This window comes from Carcharodon carcharias, assembly GCF_017639515.1.
Source record: "Carcharodon carcharias isolate sCarCar2 chromosome 36 unlocalized genomic scaffold, sCarCar2.pri SUPER_36_unloc_1, whole genome shotgun sequence".
NCBI lineage: Eukaryota > Metazoa > Chordata > Chondrichthyes > Lamniformes > Lamnidae > Carcharodon > Carcharodon carcharias.
Window position 1 is genome coordinate 525,315 of NW_024470726.1, and position 16,297 is coordinate 541,611.

Sequence of the window (16,297 nt, forward strand, 5' to 3'; positions counted from 1 at the left end):
GTGCTGCAGAGGAAATTGGCTGCTACACGAACCTGAACAAGAACCTGGGAGCCGCACGTGCAGGCCTGTGGAAATGAGTGACTTTTGGTTGTGTTTTGGCTGCTCGGAGGTGGAGAAGGCTCAACCGGTGAGTACAGCTTGACCCTTTTTTTAACTGGGGTTTTCTTCCTCCTGAATGGTTTCCTCCTTTCCCTGGCCTGAACCTGCAGCATCAAAGTGAGAGTGCGAGCTGGCGCATTGTCTCCCAGGCCTGGACAGCACACTCAGGATGGATGTGACGTCTGCGGAGAGGGGCACGGAGGACGTTTAGTCGAATGGCTGCCTGGATGAGGGGGTTACAGACGTGTGGACGGACCAGGGAAGCTGAGGTTCAAAGGATCACAGGATTATTATGGCGCAGAAGGAGCCCATTCGGCCCATCGTGTCTGCACTGGCTCTCCGAATGAGCAATTCACTTGGTGCCATTCTCCCATTCTCCTCCCTGTAACCCTGCACATTCTTCCTTTTCAGATGACTGCCTCGATTGACCCTGCCTCCACCACACTCTCAGACAGTGCATTCCAGATCCTAACCACTCAATTGACCCTGTCTCCACCTCACTCTCAGACATTGCGTTCCAGACCCTAACCACTCAATTGACCCTGTCCCCCCCACGCTCTCGGGCAGCGTGTTCCAGACCCTATTCACTCACTGCGTGAAAATTTTTTTTTCCTATAATTTTTGCTGCTTTTACCAATGACCTTAAATCTGTGTCCTCTCGTTCTCAATCCTTCCACCAATGGGAACAGATTCCTGTCCCACCCCCAACCTTGTGTCTACTCTGTCCAGACCCCTTGTGATTCTGAACACCTCCTGCAAAACTCCTCTCAACCTTCTCTTCAAGGAAAACAGTCCCAACTTCTCCACGTAACTATCTGCGTAATGGGAATTTGTCATCCCCCGGGACCATTCTGGTCAATCTTTTCTGCACTCTCTCCGATGTCTTTGCATCTCTCCTAAAATGCCCAGAAATGGACACGATACTCCAGCCCTTGAGAGCAGAGGAGGCTAGGGAGGAGTAAAAGCAGAAACTAAAACAGCAAACGCTGGAAAAACTCAGCAGGTCTGGCATCATCTGCGGAGAGAGTTAACGTTTTGAGTCTGTATGACTCCTCTTCAAAGCTTTAGAAAAGTGATACGGAGTCGAAATGTTAACTCTGTTCCTCTCTCCACAGATGCTGCCAGACCTGCTGAGTTTTTCCAGCACTTTTCTGGTTTCGTTTCGGGTTTCCTGCATCCGCAGTATCCTGCTTTTTGGTTTCAGGCCGAGGTGCTTAAAAATCGAAGATTTAGAGCGCAAATAAAGAGAAACTCCTTGCAGTGGCTGAAGGATCGATATCCAGGGGGACACTGATTTAAATGACTGGCGAAAGGACCGGTGGGGGCTACAAGGAAAACATTATTAACACGAGAAAGTGGCGATGATTTGGAAGTCGCTTCCCGATGGGATGTTCGCTGCAGATTCCACAATAAATCCCAAAAGGGAATTGAATAAAAAAGAGTACATGATTATGGGGAGGGGCGGGGGGGTGGGGTGGGGTAGTGGGAATAACTAGATCGCTCCTCAGAAAAGCCAGTAGAAGAGTCGATGGGCTGAACGTCTGGATAGTGCACTTCTATAGCCTCCAGAACATTCCGGAGCGCGTTGCAGCCAATGAGGTAATTGTTTTGAATTGTGTAGTCGCTGTTGTAATGAAGGAAATGCAGCAGCCAGTTTGAGCACAGGAAGCTCCGACAATCATGATTTTCTTTTTCTCTCTCTCAAATGATGTTGGTTGAGGCATGAATATGGGTCCCAGGGCATCGAGGAGATCTCTCTTTTTCTCTCCCCCTACCCCCAATGACCTTTTTAATAGTGGCCGTGGGAACTTTTACATCCACCATAGAGGGCACGTGGGGTCTCCAGTTTAAATGACCGTCAAAAGATTTTCTTTTTCAAAAAAAAAGTGCAACCCTTCAACTCTTCTTTGGCGAGTCCTTGCAGTTCAACTGTTAAATCTGAGTGGTTTTGGTTTGAGGAGGAGGGGGGTAAGAAAGCATCCACTCTGCCCAGCACTGTGACAGTGGGAAGGACTCGATGATGTTGGCTCTGCTCGCTGACCGTTCCTGGGTCTGAAGGCCAAGGGTTCAAATTCTATGCCGGGAACACGCAATTGAAAGAAACAGATTGAGTCATTCACTTTCAAAATGGCTACCGCGTTTTGCCCATTCCTCAACAATGAGTGCCCTACATTGGCATTGTTGACCGGGCCCAGCATTTATTGCCCACCCCTAATTGCCCCTTGAGAAGGTGGTGGGTGAGCTGCCACCTTGAATCGCTGCAGTCCCTGTGGTGTAGGTTCACCCACTGTGCTGTTAGGGAGGGAGTTCCAGGATTTTGACCCAGCGACAGCGAAGGAACAGCCGATATATTTCCAAGTCAGGATGGTGTGTGGCTCGGGGGATCTTCCAGGTGGTGGTGTCCCCATGTGTCTGCTGCCCTCGTCCTTCTAGATGGTAGAGGTTGTGGGTTTGGAAGGTGCTGTTGAAGGAGCCTTGGTGAGTTGCTGCAGTGGATCTTGTAGATGGTACACACACTGCGTCAATGGTGGAGGGAGTGAATGTTTGTGGATGGGGTGCCAATCAAGTGGGCTGCTTTGTCCTGGATGGTGTCGAGCTTCTTGAGTGTTGTGGGAGCTGCACTCATCCAGGCAAGTGGGGAGTATTCCATCACACTCCTGGCTTGTGCCTTGTAGATGGTGGACAGGCTTTGGGGAGTCAGGAGGTGAGTTACCGCAGGATTCCCAGCCTCTGACCTGCTCTTGTAGCCACAGTATTTATATGGCTGGTCCAGTTCAGTTTCTGGTCAATGGTAGCCCCCAGGATGTTGATAATGGGGGATTCAGTGATGGTAATGCCATTGAATGTCAGGGGGAGATGGCTTGATTCTCTCGTTGGCGTTGCTTGGCACCTTGCACATCTCCGTAACAGAAGGTTGTGGGTTCAAATCCACACCAGAGACCTGGGGAAAAATCCAGGTTGACAGCCCAGTGCTAGTGCAGAGGAAGCCTCAGCTCTGTCGGCAGTGCGGGGAGAGCTCCAACTGTATTGGAGGCAGGGGATGGGTAGTGTGGGGCAGTGCCGATGGAGCTCTGCCCTGTTGGGTGGAGGAAGGGGCGTGGGGGAGCCTTGCCGTGGGAACCTCAAACCTGTCGTGGAGGGGTGGGTCATGGGGTGGTGCTGAGTAAGCACCGCACCATGGCCACCCTTCTTGCCCCCCCCCCCCGCCCTCGTGGGGTGGTGAAAGATCCCATGAGCACTTTTTTTTTTTCTTTTGATCGTTGTTTCTATAATTTGCAAGCCTGGCTTTGCTGGAGGGATGTGACGTTGGCAACTGTGGTGGTGGTGGGTGGGGGGGTTGGTGTGCTCAATGTGAAGTTAGTGCAGCATTTCAAAGGGACGTGTGCCAACTTGGCAGGTCTCCAGTCAGCCACAACCATCTTCCTCCAGAAAGCTGTGAGGATGACGCGGGCTATTAGGAACTTTTAAGACTTGAGAGCGACAAATGTTGTTTTGTTGGGTAATGTGCCGAGCTAGAGATCTGCCACGATCTAATCGGATGGTGGCCGATGCGCTTTTTTTGAAGGGCCGTCACGTCTGTCGTGTCGGAAACGCAGCAGCCGATTTGGGCACAGTAAGATCCCGTGCATAACAAATGCAGGAAGCTGACCAGGTCATTTGCTTTATGATGATGTTGGGTTTAGGGATGAATGTTGACACTGGGGAGAACTCCACCCCCCACCTTGCCCTTTCCAATAACGGCTGTGGGAGGCAGGGCCTCGGTCCAATAAAATAATGCCTCCTGCCCTGCAGCACTCCCTCGGTGCTGCACTAATAGTGTCGGAAAGATTATGCGCTCGGGTGTTAATTGTGTTTAATTGTAGGTAGGCGTGGGCACTACCTGGGCTTTTGCCTGTGCTCCGCTGAAACTGTGGTGTTTGGGTTAGGTGGTGCATGCTTGGAATCTGTACCTCTAAATAAATAGCCGTAAAAGTGTGTCAGGATTGGCTCCTGTTATATCCTTCACCGCCAGGCTTGCAGGGATAGAACACTAAATACCTGGAGTGGGGTTTGACCTATTTCTCAACCACCACCGTTTGAAAACAGGTTATCTGGTCATCACGTCATTGCTGTTGTGGGAGCTTCCCGTGTATAATTTGGCTACCCATGCTTCCTACATTGCAAAAGTGATTATGACCAATTAAGTCTTTTTTTTGGACATGTAAAGTTGGGTAGTCCTGACATCATGAACGGCATTGTGCAAGGTTTTTGGGTTTGCTGGCTCGACACTGAGGGGGAGATTGAGCCTGGTGCCCTTGTCAAGGGCGTGACTTTTTTTTAACAGGATGTGAGTGTTGCTGACTAAGTCAGCATTTCCTGCCCATCCCTAATTGCCCCTTGAAGGTGGTGGGTGAGCTTCCTTCTTGAACCGCTGCAGTCCCTGTGTTGTAGATACACCCACTGTGCTGTTAGGGAGGGAGTTCCAGGATTTTGACCCAGCGACAGTGAAGGTACAGCCGATATATTTCCAAGTCAGGGTGGCGAGTGACTGGAGGGGAACTTCCAGCTGGTGGTGTTCCCATGTCCTTCTAGGTGGTAGAGGTCGTGGGTTTGAAAGGTGCTGTCAAAAGAATTTACGGTACAGAAGCAGGCGGTTTGGCTGAATGTGCTAGTGTTTAGACGCTGCATGAGCATTTGGTTGGTGTCATCAATGGTGTCGAGTTTTTTTACAGAGCTTGATTGTATGAAAAGACTGATCTAACTGTTAGAACCTTAGAACAGTTACAGCACAGAAGGAGGCCATTCAGCCCATCTTGTCCATGCCAGCCCGAGGACACCCAGGTGTCCTTTCTATTCCCACCTTCCTGCACCCGGCCCATAACCCTGCAGCTTACAGCACTTAAAGTGCAGATCGAGGTACTTTTTAAAAGAGAGTTTAAAGTTTCTGCCTCTGCCACCAACTTGGGCAGCGATTTCCAGACACCCACTACCCTTTGCCTAAAAAAAGTTCTTCCTCATGTCCCCCCTACAACTTCTGCCACTTATCTTGAATCTATGTTCCCTGGTTCTCGAATTCTCCACCAAGGGAAACAATTTTATCCTGTCCACTCTATCTAGCCCCCTCATTATTTTGTACACCTCAATCAAGTCACCTCTCAGCCTTCTTTGCTCTAAGGAAAATAACCCCAACCTATCCAATCTCTCCTCGTAGCTACACTTTTTTTCTAACCCTGGCAGCATTCTTGTAAACAATAGTTAACTGAGTTCATTGACCCGCCCCACCCCCTGGCTGGGTGGGCTTGGGTCAGAATCCCCCTTTCGCCCTTCATGTCATTCCCGATTGATGTCGCTTGCACGACAGGGACAGGAAAAGTGAATCCCAAGCCCACGGAGCTGCCCGCAATTTGATTGGGGTGTGACTCCTTAAGCCCCGGCACCGTTGTGTTTAAAGGAATCGGCCTTTGAAGTGTTTGCATTTGGAGGCGTTTCTGAAAGCTGTCCAGGATCTACCTGTGGCAACACTGCAGGAGGAGAAATGACTCATTTTCAATGTTTGGCCAAACTTTGCCCTCGATTTTGTTTTCAAGGAGTTGTGTCTTCACACAGTTTGTGCTGTAACCCAGCAACTGCCCACCCCCACAGAAAGAAACAAAAGACTTTGCATTTCTATAGCACCTTCTGGGTGACATCCCAAATTGCTTTCCAACCAGTGAAATAACCTTGACGTGCTGGGGTTTCTATTATGAAGGTTTGTGCACAGCAAGCTCCCACAAACAGCAATGTGATGATGGCCCCTTTTTTAAAAAAAATTCTTTGGGAAGTGGGCATCGCTGGCAAGGCCAGCACTTGCTGCCCTTCCCTACCTGCCCCTTGAACTGAGTGGACTTCCTCAGCCATTTCAGAGGGGCAGTTAAGAGTTGACCACATGGCTGTGGTCCTCTTAAGTGCCCCTCTGAAATGGCCGAGTGAGACGGCTCAATTCGATGGGCAATTAGGGATGGGTAACAAATGCTGGATTTACCAGTGATGACCACGTCCCATAAAAGAATTTTAAAAATGTTGCTTTTAAGGAGCTTCTTGAAAGGGAGAGGCAGAGAGGCCTAGGGAGGGAATTCCAGAGCTCAGGGCTGCTGAAGGCACTGCCGCCAATGGTGGAGCGATGGAACTCGGGATGTGCAAGAGGCCAGAATTGGAGGAGCACAGAGATCTGAGGGTTTTGGAGGTTGGAAGGAGGTTATAGAGAGGAAGGGGTGTAGGGGCTGGAAGAGGTTACAGAGATAGGGGTGTAGGGACTGGAGGAGGTTACAGAGATAGGGAGGGGTGCAGGGGCTGGAGGAGGTTACAGAGATGGGGAGGGGTGAGGGGCCGGAGGAGGTTGCCAAGGTAAAGGACTCTCCTGTTCTAAAGTTGGCTGAGGAAATTGAGAGTTAAGGTGATCTGAAGGTGTGGCCAACATGGGGTCTCATTGCATTAACTCCTGTCCTTGTATTCCAGAAGAAGAGGAAGCGGATCGACAGGAGTATGATCGGTGAGCCCATGAACTTCGTACACTTGACGCATGTTGGATCAGGAGACATGTCAAGCCAAGGCTTTTCAATGGTGAGACATGGGGGGTGCTTTTCACCTGTTAATCCCCCAGCACCCCTGGACCCCTGTCTGTCTATCTCTCCTTGAGATGCAGGTGATCTGCTCCAGTATCTGGAGTGGGACCAAAACCCTTGACCTCCTGACTCAGGGCCAGAGAGCACCCACATCCGAGAGATGAGTGTTCTATTCTCCAGTGCCACATTTAAATTCACATTAAACCGTGGAATTGTGGTAATATTACTGGACCAGTAATCCAGGGGCCCAGGCTAGTGCTCTGGGGATACGGGTTCAAATCCCACCATGGCAGCTGGTGGAATTTAAATTCAATTAATAAAATCTGGAATTGAAAGCGAGTATCAGTAATGGTGACCATGACAACTTTCATCGATTGTCGTAAAAACCCATCTGGGTCACTAATGCCCCTTTTAGGGAAGAAAATCTGCCATCCTTACTCAGTCTGGCCTACATGTGACTCCAGACCCACAGCAATGTGGTTGATACTTAACTGCCCCTCTGAAATGGCTGAGCAAGACCACTCAGTTCAAGGGGCAATTAGGGATGGACACCAAATGCTGGCCTTGCCAGCGATGCCCACGTCTGATGAATGAATGAAGTAAAAGTGAAGCCTCGATGCATTTCACTGATGAACCCCTTGATGTGGCTTGTGTACTCTCAACCAACAGCGCAACTGATTTAGCTCTGTACAAAATTGGGGCCTTAAATAAACAGATATTTTATGCATATTTATAAAACCCTGGTAGAATTTTTACACCGCATTGATTCTCTCTCTGCAAGAGGCTTTCTTAAACCCTTTGACCCCTAAACAGTCTTAGTTCAGGCTGCCATGTTGACATCCCGAAGCTGATAGAATGGCATCTCCCTTGTCTATGCAGTTGTTTAAAAAGGACCAGCATTTGACCCTTTCGCAAGATGGAAGCTAAAAACTGACCTCTAGCAGGATGACGAACAGGAGAGGTGGTAACCACCTTGATGTTTGGAGCACTTGTCCTCTATCCATTGGTCGAAATAGTTAGACAGATAGACACTGGGTGAGCTCCCAGCCCACTTAAAAAGAAAATTGTATATATACTGGTGGTAGGTGTCTGAGGTGCTGGTGAGGGGCCAGTGCTCATTGGGCAGCTTCCTCCTTTTAAAGATGGACGATGGAGCAGTGGACGAGGAGGGTGTTGAGACCCACACACCCTGCTAACCCTCCCTTTGTTCTCTGGGATCAGCAAATGGGTCTCGACTTTTTTTTTTTCTCTGTCTTGCTAGTTAATATGTCGCATCTAAACTGTTTCTTAATGAATTTCGTAAACCATTTTAAAGTCACTCGTGATAGTCTACTGCCTGTTTGGGTACCTATGCTCCTCCCCGCCCCGGTCTCGAGTCCAACCAGTTCGGTATGTGTTAATTAGAATTGAGGGCTTTTAGTCAGGACCTCTCCGCAGGGTGATTAATGGAGCCACTCCTGGCTATTTACTTATCCGATTACCAAGCGCCTCCAGCTGGCCTATCTCCTGCCCAAGCGCTGCATGCATGTTGCAATAGAACGGTGCCATCCTGTGACCTGCTGCACGAGATTGAATTAGGGCATCAGTGAACAATCAAGGCAGCTTTTGTCATCCCTGGCCATGTGACATGCAAATCACAGCCTCCCCTCCCCCTCGGGGAATGTCAGGAATCTTAAAACGACTTATAAACAAGTGCAGTATTGCAGCGCGATATCTGCCAGATCTTTGTCACAGTGGGACCTGCCTGCCTTGCAGCAGGGGCTGACACTTTGAAGAGAGGGGCAGAGCGAGTTGGCGGGAGAGAGAGAGAGAGAGAGAGAGACATTGAGGGGGTAGAAAGAGATTTTAGAGTGATAGAAGAATCCAGAGTGGAAGGCAGAGAGAGAGATTTTGAGAAAGAGATCTTGAGAAAGAGATAGAGGTTTCGAGATGGGCATCAGATATTTATCTGGTGCTGCTACTTCAGGATATAAACTGAATTAAATTCTGCTAACTGGGCTGGCTGAGCTGGTTAAGCAAGTTCTCAGATTAAGCCCATGGCTACGTTTGAACAGAGCAGGGCATGAGTGCCCAGAGATGAACAAAAGCAAGAGCTGACAAGAGTGCCAGAAGTGGCTTCCCCCACGGCGACCTGTGCAGTTGAATAGCCCAGTGGTCCATGCATCGGCTTTCCCACCCTTGCCTTGTCGAGGCCTGGTGAGCAAGCAAGCAGCTCCCTCGCCTTCGAGTCAGACAGTTGGGGGTTCGAGTCCCCGCTCTCGAGGTTTGAGCAGGGCTGGCGACTGCCACTGCCAGTACTGAGGGAGTGCCGCACTGTCTTTCAGAGGAGACGTTAAGCTGTCTGCCCTCTCGGCGGTGGTAGGAGGAGGAGGAACGTGTGAAGGATCCTACAGCCGCTATTTCGAAAAGCAGCCCCCGGGAATCTAGGCCCTAAAAATTATCTGTCTGGGTTATTGACCACGTTGCTGTTCCTGGGATCTTGCTGTGCGCACATTGGCAGCCATGTTCCCTCCATTGCAATAGTGACTGCTCATCTTTTTTTAAAAGAAGAGGCACCTCATTGGCTGAAAGGCTCTTTGCCACGTCTCAAGGTTGGGGAAAGTGCAAGATTTACCTTGCCTAACTCCAATAGAACTGTGGTTGAGACTGCGGTTAGCTGAGTCATCGCGGGCCAACTTGTCTGGTTTGGCACTTGGCCTGGGTGCATTTTATCCACCCACTGATCACCGGGACAGGAGGAGGCCATTCTGCCACCTTCAGCTTGTCCCGCCCATCAGTCAGATCACGGCCGACCTGTTTCATAACTCCAGCTGCCCACCTAGTCCCCTCACCCTGAGGGAGATGGTGGTGCAGTGGTAATGTCACTGGGCCGGTAGTCCAGAGGCCCAGGCTGATGCTCTGGGAGGTGGGTGGGGAGACATGGGTTCAAATCCCACCACGGCAGCTGAATGAATAAAATCCGGATTCAAAAGCTAGCCTCAGTAGTGGTGATCTTGATGGCTATCCTGGCCCACACATCCCAGGGACGGGTAACCAATAAAACAATTCTTTCTACCTATTGGTAAATTTCTCCTCGTGTTCTCTCATTAGCCGGGGTCAGTTCAAGAACGGATGAAATCCAAAAGTGGGTTGGTCACAAACTCGACTACAGACACGAGGCAAACTGTAGCAAAGAGCCAGTTATCTTCGCAGTGAGCACCTCCGTTAGCAAGTAAGTTCTGCACCCACAGTGACCTGAGACACTAAGCTTTATACCTTGAGACTGGTGGGTGGGGAGGTGCAGCCTTGTTGAACTGTGTGAAAAGGTAGAAAGCCGTAGATAAGTTAGGAAATTAGGTCATATACATAAACCAGTGGAAATAAACAAAGATGGAATACAGGAAGGAATTGGGTGCAAAATGGCTGGCTTAATTTGACAGGGGCAGTATAGGGACAGGGGTATCTAGCTGGTTACAAATAGTGAGAGTCGAAGGTTAGCTGGAGAGTTAGAGTATTTTGAGGGATGGGCTTCAGTGAGGGTTGTGAGGGGAGGGGGCGAGTTGGGAAGTGGGGGGGGTCAGTTGGGGGGGTTACAGGAAGGGACAGGGCAGTTGGGGAAGGCAGGAGGGGAGGGGGCAGTTGGAGGAGGCTGGAGGGGAGGGGGCAGTTGGCGAGGAGTGGACTGTTGGGGGTTACAGGAGGGGAGGGGGTGAGTTGTGGGGGACAGGAGGGGAAGGAGCAGGAGGGGTCAGTTGGGGTGTTACGGGAGAGAGCAGGAGGGGTCAGTTGGGGGGGGCGGTTTACAGGAGGAAAGGGCGCAGTTGGGATTATAGGGGAGGGGCCAGTTGGGTTACAGGAGGGGGAAATTGGGGGTTACAGGAGGGGAGGAGGCAGTTGGGTTACGGAAGGGGAGGGGGCAATTTGAGGGTACACAAGGGGGCAGTTGGAGGAACCACAGGAGCGGAGGGGGCACATTTGGGGGGGGGGGGGGGGTGGAGGCACAGAAGAAGGGGGCTGTCAGGGGCACAAGACGAGTGGGTGTCAGGGGGCTGCCTGGCATTATCTCATTTGTGTTAGTGTTTGAGGCAATTAACTATTTCGGAATTCTTTGAACAGTAGTCTGTTCGATTTTATACCGGTGGCGCAATCTCTCAAATTGAAGACTTTGGTGTGACATTTCGATTTACGTGCTCTGTACCTGACTCGATTACCATTGTGGGGAAATTTCTACCCTCCTGTGTGATGGATTAAAATTTCTAATTGTCTTTTTTCTCTCCACTGTTGTTTCTTTTTAAGGTGATGGGACTGCCAGCGAAGCCATTCTTGAACTCCCTTCGGTCTGCTCTTTACAAAAAGTTACTTTGAATGGTTTGAACTAATTTATATATAGATATACACACAATTGGGTTTCCTCTGATTCATCGTTTTAAGTCTTCTGTACTGCTCAAGAACTCTGTAGTGACGGTCCTGATTAACATAAGCTTTCTACAGATTTTCCCAGTGAGGAAGGAACATGTGGGCTCTTAAGCCTCCAAGGTCTATACGGAAGTGTTTTTAAACCTGTTCTTTTATAGTTCTGCTCAGGCTTTTAGGTCACATCCCCTCGATTTGCAGTGGAGCGCGAGTCTGCGCTTGTGGGAAAGGGTGGACCGTTTTTATATTTTGCCTTTTGTTGGGGGGAGATGGGGAGAGTTTTTGGCTGCTTTTGAAGAACTCCACTCAGTTTTGGAGTATATCAACCAAATGAGGAGGGTTGTGAGATGGGGGTGGGCTCTTGAGGTTGGAGGCACTGCCCTTCGGTTTATTGGGATAACTGAAGACTCGACTAGTCGGCATTTGGACTGTCTGCTTGCACAGCGGATGGCCCTCTGCCCATCCCAAGAGGGGCAAGCTCCATGACACTAAAATGGAGGGTCACGCAACCGTGAGGTGAGACACCTCCACAAGTAAGCTCACCTCAAGACTGTAGTGCTGCCCCATAGTTCTTCACGGAATGAAATGAATTCCTTTTGATGTTTTTCCGGGATTTTGTTATCTAAGGGAACATCTGGCGTTTGTTTCTCTCTCTCTGCTTTGGCTCATTAACACTCAATGCTCAAGAGCGAGAAACATCAAGAGCGAGGAACAGCCTCCCTCATAGCTCACTGCACTGCCACGATCCCAGTCCAACTGTTAGGCTTGCCACGATGGGGAGAACCTCATGGCTGGTGCGCGTGCGCACGCGCGCGCACACACACACACACACACACATACACACACACATATATATGGTTAGAGAGGGGCAGCTCTCCATTGCTGTCTGCCGGCAGTGGGTGGGGAGAAACCAGAGACTGGCTTTAAAGTTCCTGTTCATCTAAAATTACCTTGATAAAAGTGTTGACCTCTTGAGTTGAGAGTTGCGCAAGAGAACTTGGCCTCGCCAGCAAGAAGCTCTTATATGTGAGATTATTGTTGGACAAACACCTTTCTCCAGATTGGAAAAGAGGCTTTCTGTGACACTGCCAGTTCTCCCCTCCCCACCATCCTTTGTTACACGGCCGCAGCTGACGGTTTGGCTAGTTGGTATGGCCCAAGACCACTGGATCACCCAAACTCTGGCAATGTCTATAAGGATGTTAATTTCATGCCCCCCCCCCCGCCAGCTCTCAACAACATGGCTGCATTACAATGGGTAACTAAATCCTATCATTTTCAGGAAAGGCACAAGGGGACCTTCCAATCCATTGGTGTAGTCAGCCTTTGACTGCTCTCATTGAAGCCTTCCCACTGTTCCTCTGGAGATGGTAAATACTGTCTTAGCTATGTGGGGGTGGGGGGAAGGGGGTGCTGCTGCTGCTGCTGTTTTTAAAAAGTAATTTGCGCAAATTTTTGTTAATAAATCTGGAAACTTTTTTGTGTTTCAGTCCTGAGGTTGTCATTCTGTTGAGCCAAACAGTCAAGGTGGCTCCAGGAGTTGTGTCCAAAAGCCAAAATGGTGGTGGAGGTGGGGACCAAAATACAGGGGAAGGGGGAATACTTGATTGTTTTGAATGTGTGCGGTACAAAATTGGGCCCTTTGTGTCAGCAACAGCTCTGTGCCGACACTCCTGTTCCACACGGCCCGCCTCCTCCCAACCCTGTCCGCCGTGTGTGACTTGTGTCCGTGAGACTGAATTGTACAGGCCAGCCGGAGAGTAAAGCTCCCCGTACTCTGCAACGATAAGCTTCAGGCGAGTACCAGCCCCCCCACCCGGCCCATTGTCTCCTGCACCGGTTTGACGCCTGCGCTGCGAGATGCCATCTTTTTTCAAGTAAAACCTGTGCAAGTTATTGTCACTGGATTGCCATGACCCCACATTTCAACTTTGCGCAGGTGAGAGCACTCCATTGTGAAGCCCTGTTAGAATGTGGCATGTTTTCCTGCAAGGCAGCATTTTAGAATCTGCAAGTCTTGACAAACCATGGGAGGACCAGCAGAGGGTGGTTCAGAACCGACTGTGGTGCAGTCTGAGGAGCCTTCGCTTCTGCTCCACTTGGTCTTGTGCCACTCTCAGCTCCATCCTCCTCCCTTTACCGGATGTTTAAGTGTCAAAATAAATAAACGTAAAGTGAGCGTCCTATGGTCACTTTATAAATACATGAGGATTTTGGGTGGACTACAGCTTGTGGTCAGGTCAGCCATCATTGTTCCACCTTCAGCCCCTGGGTCTGTGCACTCTGAATGCCTCTACACCTTAAACAATGTCCTAACTCTCGAAGCTTTCACGTCTTATTTCTTAGCAGGATCAGGCTGGGCTTTATTTTTTGTTTTTGCATTAAGCCAGTTGTAGCTAGTTTGGAAAGAAAAATCACACCTTGGAATGAAGTTTATTTGTGAGTGAAAATAACTCTTGGTATGTATGTGAGTTCACTGCCCAAAACTACTGTCCGATATTGGAGCCAGTGAGGCCAGTGTTGTGCCCTGACCCACTGCCTCCGTTAACTTGGCACAGACTGGACCTGGAACGGAACTGCTCAGCTCAGGAGATAAACCTGTCCCGCCATTGGAGAGCAGCCCTAGTGGAACTACCTTAACCTCAGCACAGAGAGCAGAAGTTGGCCTTTACTTGAAGGTCAACTCTGGGACGTCGGAGCATTGGAGCCTGAATTTTCAATGGTCCTGAAGGATTGTGTGAAATCGGAGAATGATTCGGTGCAGAAGGAGGCCATTTGGCCTGTTGTGACCATGCCGGCCCCTTGGTAGAGCTAACCCGGGAGCCTAAAATGGCCACCCATCAGACCTATCAAGGGATCGGTGACGATCTAGGTCTTGGAGCCTCTGTGTCATGGCCACTCACTCACCTAAAGTCCATCCTAAACCCAACATAAAATTGGCTTAAGACCTATTGTTGAACACACGTTGTTACAGATCCTGCTGGTCTGTCAATATGTTGGCTGTTGTGGTTTCATTTTATCGCCAAGGATAGTTTGAGGGCTTTAGACAGAATGTCACTTAGAGCCTCTTGTGATCCAATTATTCAAATGTATCAGTAGCCTTTTGCATAAATCAATTTTAAAAAAAATAGTGCCCTTTGAGGAATATTGTCAACTCCACTTTATTTTAAACGTCCATTTCCTGCCTAGGCCTCCTTTAGGATAGTCCTGCCAATCCACTCAAATTCTGATGATCTACGAGCCTACCTCTGTGTGTTTGTGTGTGTGTGTGTGTCCTGTGTTCAACATCTCCCCCAGCGCAATTAATATTGAGAAGTCACCATTTGCCTCAACATGGCCGAACCCCTAATGACATTTCACAAGATCACAAGTTAGATACAGACTAGGGGAGGCCATTCAACCCCATCTTGGTCCGTCTATCCAGACAGAGCCTATAGTTCCACCATCTCGGCATCCAGCAGTTTCTTAAATTATTCCAGGCCTGCATGCTGGATTTATCCCTTTTTTTTTTTGGCTGGCTGGGATGGAAGTTTGAACCAAACTTGGAACAAGATAGTGTTGAGCTACCAACCTCTGAATTGCTTGTATTAATGGAAGGTGGGCACTTTTTTAAAAGCATGTTAGAGAGCAAATTGTGGGTCTCAAATTGACTTAAAGGAACTTGACACCAATCTGTTAGAAGCCTGGGATTCTTTGGATGGGCACCTTCCTTTGCTGATGATGGTGGTAGAGTTGCTGTATGGTACCTGTGCAACTCAAGATGCAAGCAATCTTTGTCCCTAATAGCCTTATCATTTGGGGTGGGTGGGTGGGGGTAGGGTAATCACAGAATTTCATGCCAATTCTGAATGTGCCGTTTTCTTTTCCCCACATGCACTGTTGTTTTTCCCCCCGCCCTGCCAATCTTCTCCCATCGTCTCTTTGAAGTTCTTGACTCTTGCTGGGGCTGCATTTCCACAGATTGGGTGCCCTTCAGAATCTCTTAGAAAATGGGGCAAGAGAGAGTTGAAAGTTGCAGCCACCAACAGTTCATGTTGCTTCTGATTGATGGGAGGGGTGTGCATTGGGGGCGCTTCTAATAGCGTCAGTACTTTGACCAACAAAAGCAATTATTTGAATGTGCGTATGTTGACGACAGCTGGACTGTCCAATTTGAAACAAAACACAGCAAAACCCTTTCTTAAGAATGTGTCCACTGACGGATGGATAGCTGGGCTATTCCTTGTCCGCAAATGTGTATGTGCATTCTCTGGCCCAAATTTTCAGAAATGATATACATTTATAGACACACATATAATATATTATATGTGCGATAATATTTGGGATGATTTCGAATGTATCTTACGGTTTTAGGTTGGGCTGGCAAAGGGGAAGAACTTTACACATTATTGCTTAGGATATATAGATAGTGTTTCAATCAAATTTATCTGCCTTTTAAAAATTGCGTTTATATTATGCTGCGGTAAGCGGCTGGTTAATGACTGATTCGTGATGCAATGGAGTGATGAGCTGATCTTAGACTTGAGTATGAGAGAATTCAGCATGTGCTCTGACACTTGAAGTACAAGTTGATTTTTTTTAGGAGTTGTAAGTGATCTGTGCTGTACATATTGCAGTATATGTTTCTGTTTAAGCTGTAAGGCTTTTATGTTCTCTTGTCTGTTGTAATGAATGAGCTTTTTTGACGGAACTACTTTCCTAAGCGTTTGTCTCTTTTATTCTACCAGCACTTACCATGCCTCAGCACTCTCTATATAATCCACATTAACAGGAAGTACTCATGGTCTAACAAACCAGATGTGGTGGGGGGGGGTGATTTTATCCTCACCTTTCTTGCCCTGAAGATCTAATTCCGCAGAGTTTACCCAAGCCACTATTTGGGCTGGAGGGACAGCAAATGTTGGCAAACTATCTGTGGGAGCAGCTCAACTCCACCTTGTCTTCCTCCGAAGGTCGGACACACGCTTTCCAGATGGATTCATTGGACTGGCAAGTGGGGTCGGGAATAGGTGACTCATTTTATTTCGCATCCTCAAACCAGCCCAGAGGAAGGCCGCATCCTCGCTGCTGCCGGTTCTGCTTACTTGGCGCAGGCCGGGAGTTATTGTACCGCAGGACTTTTCGGGACTGGCTTCCATTGCAAGCCATGAAGCTTGGAATGACGAGCAACCCGACACGAAGGGCAAGGTAAAGCCTTTGGTTTTGGGGTGGGTGAGGAGGCAGAC

General features: G+C 49.0%; 1 protein-coding gene across 2 annotated transcripts; it reads left to right on the plus strand.

The window, feature by feature from the left end:
• Nucleotides 1-14,873, plus strand: LOC121274356 (CDC42 small effector protein 1-B-like). 2 transcript variants are annotated; one of them, XM_041181632.1, is made up of 4 exons: nt 1-127; nt 6,574-6,678; nt 9,771-9,891; nt 10,956-14,873. In XM_041181632.1, the coding sequence occupies exons 1-3, from the start codon at nt 74-76 to the stop codon at nt 9,873-9,875; spliced, it is 264 nt and encodes an 87-aa protein (XP_041037566.1). In that variant the 5' UTR covers nt 1-73; the 3' UTR covers nt 9,876-9,891; nt 10,956-14,873. The 2 variants fall into 2 exon arrangements, with proteins under 2 accessions (XP_041037566.1, XP_041037567.1); XM_041181633.1 differs by having other exon boundaries at nt 6,577-6,678.
• The last annotated feature ends 1,424 nt before the right edge of the window (nt 14,874-16,297 follow it).

Excerpts from the sequence above, each read along its gene's own strand:
- LOC121274356 (XM_041181632.1), top strand. The coding sequence starts at position 74 with ATGAGTGACTTTTGGTTGTGTTTTGGCTGCTCGGAGGTGGAGAAGGCT. Across the intron at positions 128-6,573 it reads AGGTGGAGAAGGCTCAACCG|AAGAAGAGGAAGCGGATCGA; the intron begins GTGAGTACAGCT and ends CTTGTATTCCAG. Across the intron at positions 6,679-9,770 it reads CAAGCCAAGGCTTTTCAATG|CCGGGGTCAGTTCAAGAACG; the intron begins GTGAGACATGGG and ends TTCTCTCATTAG.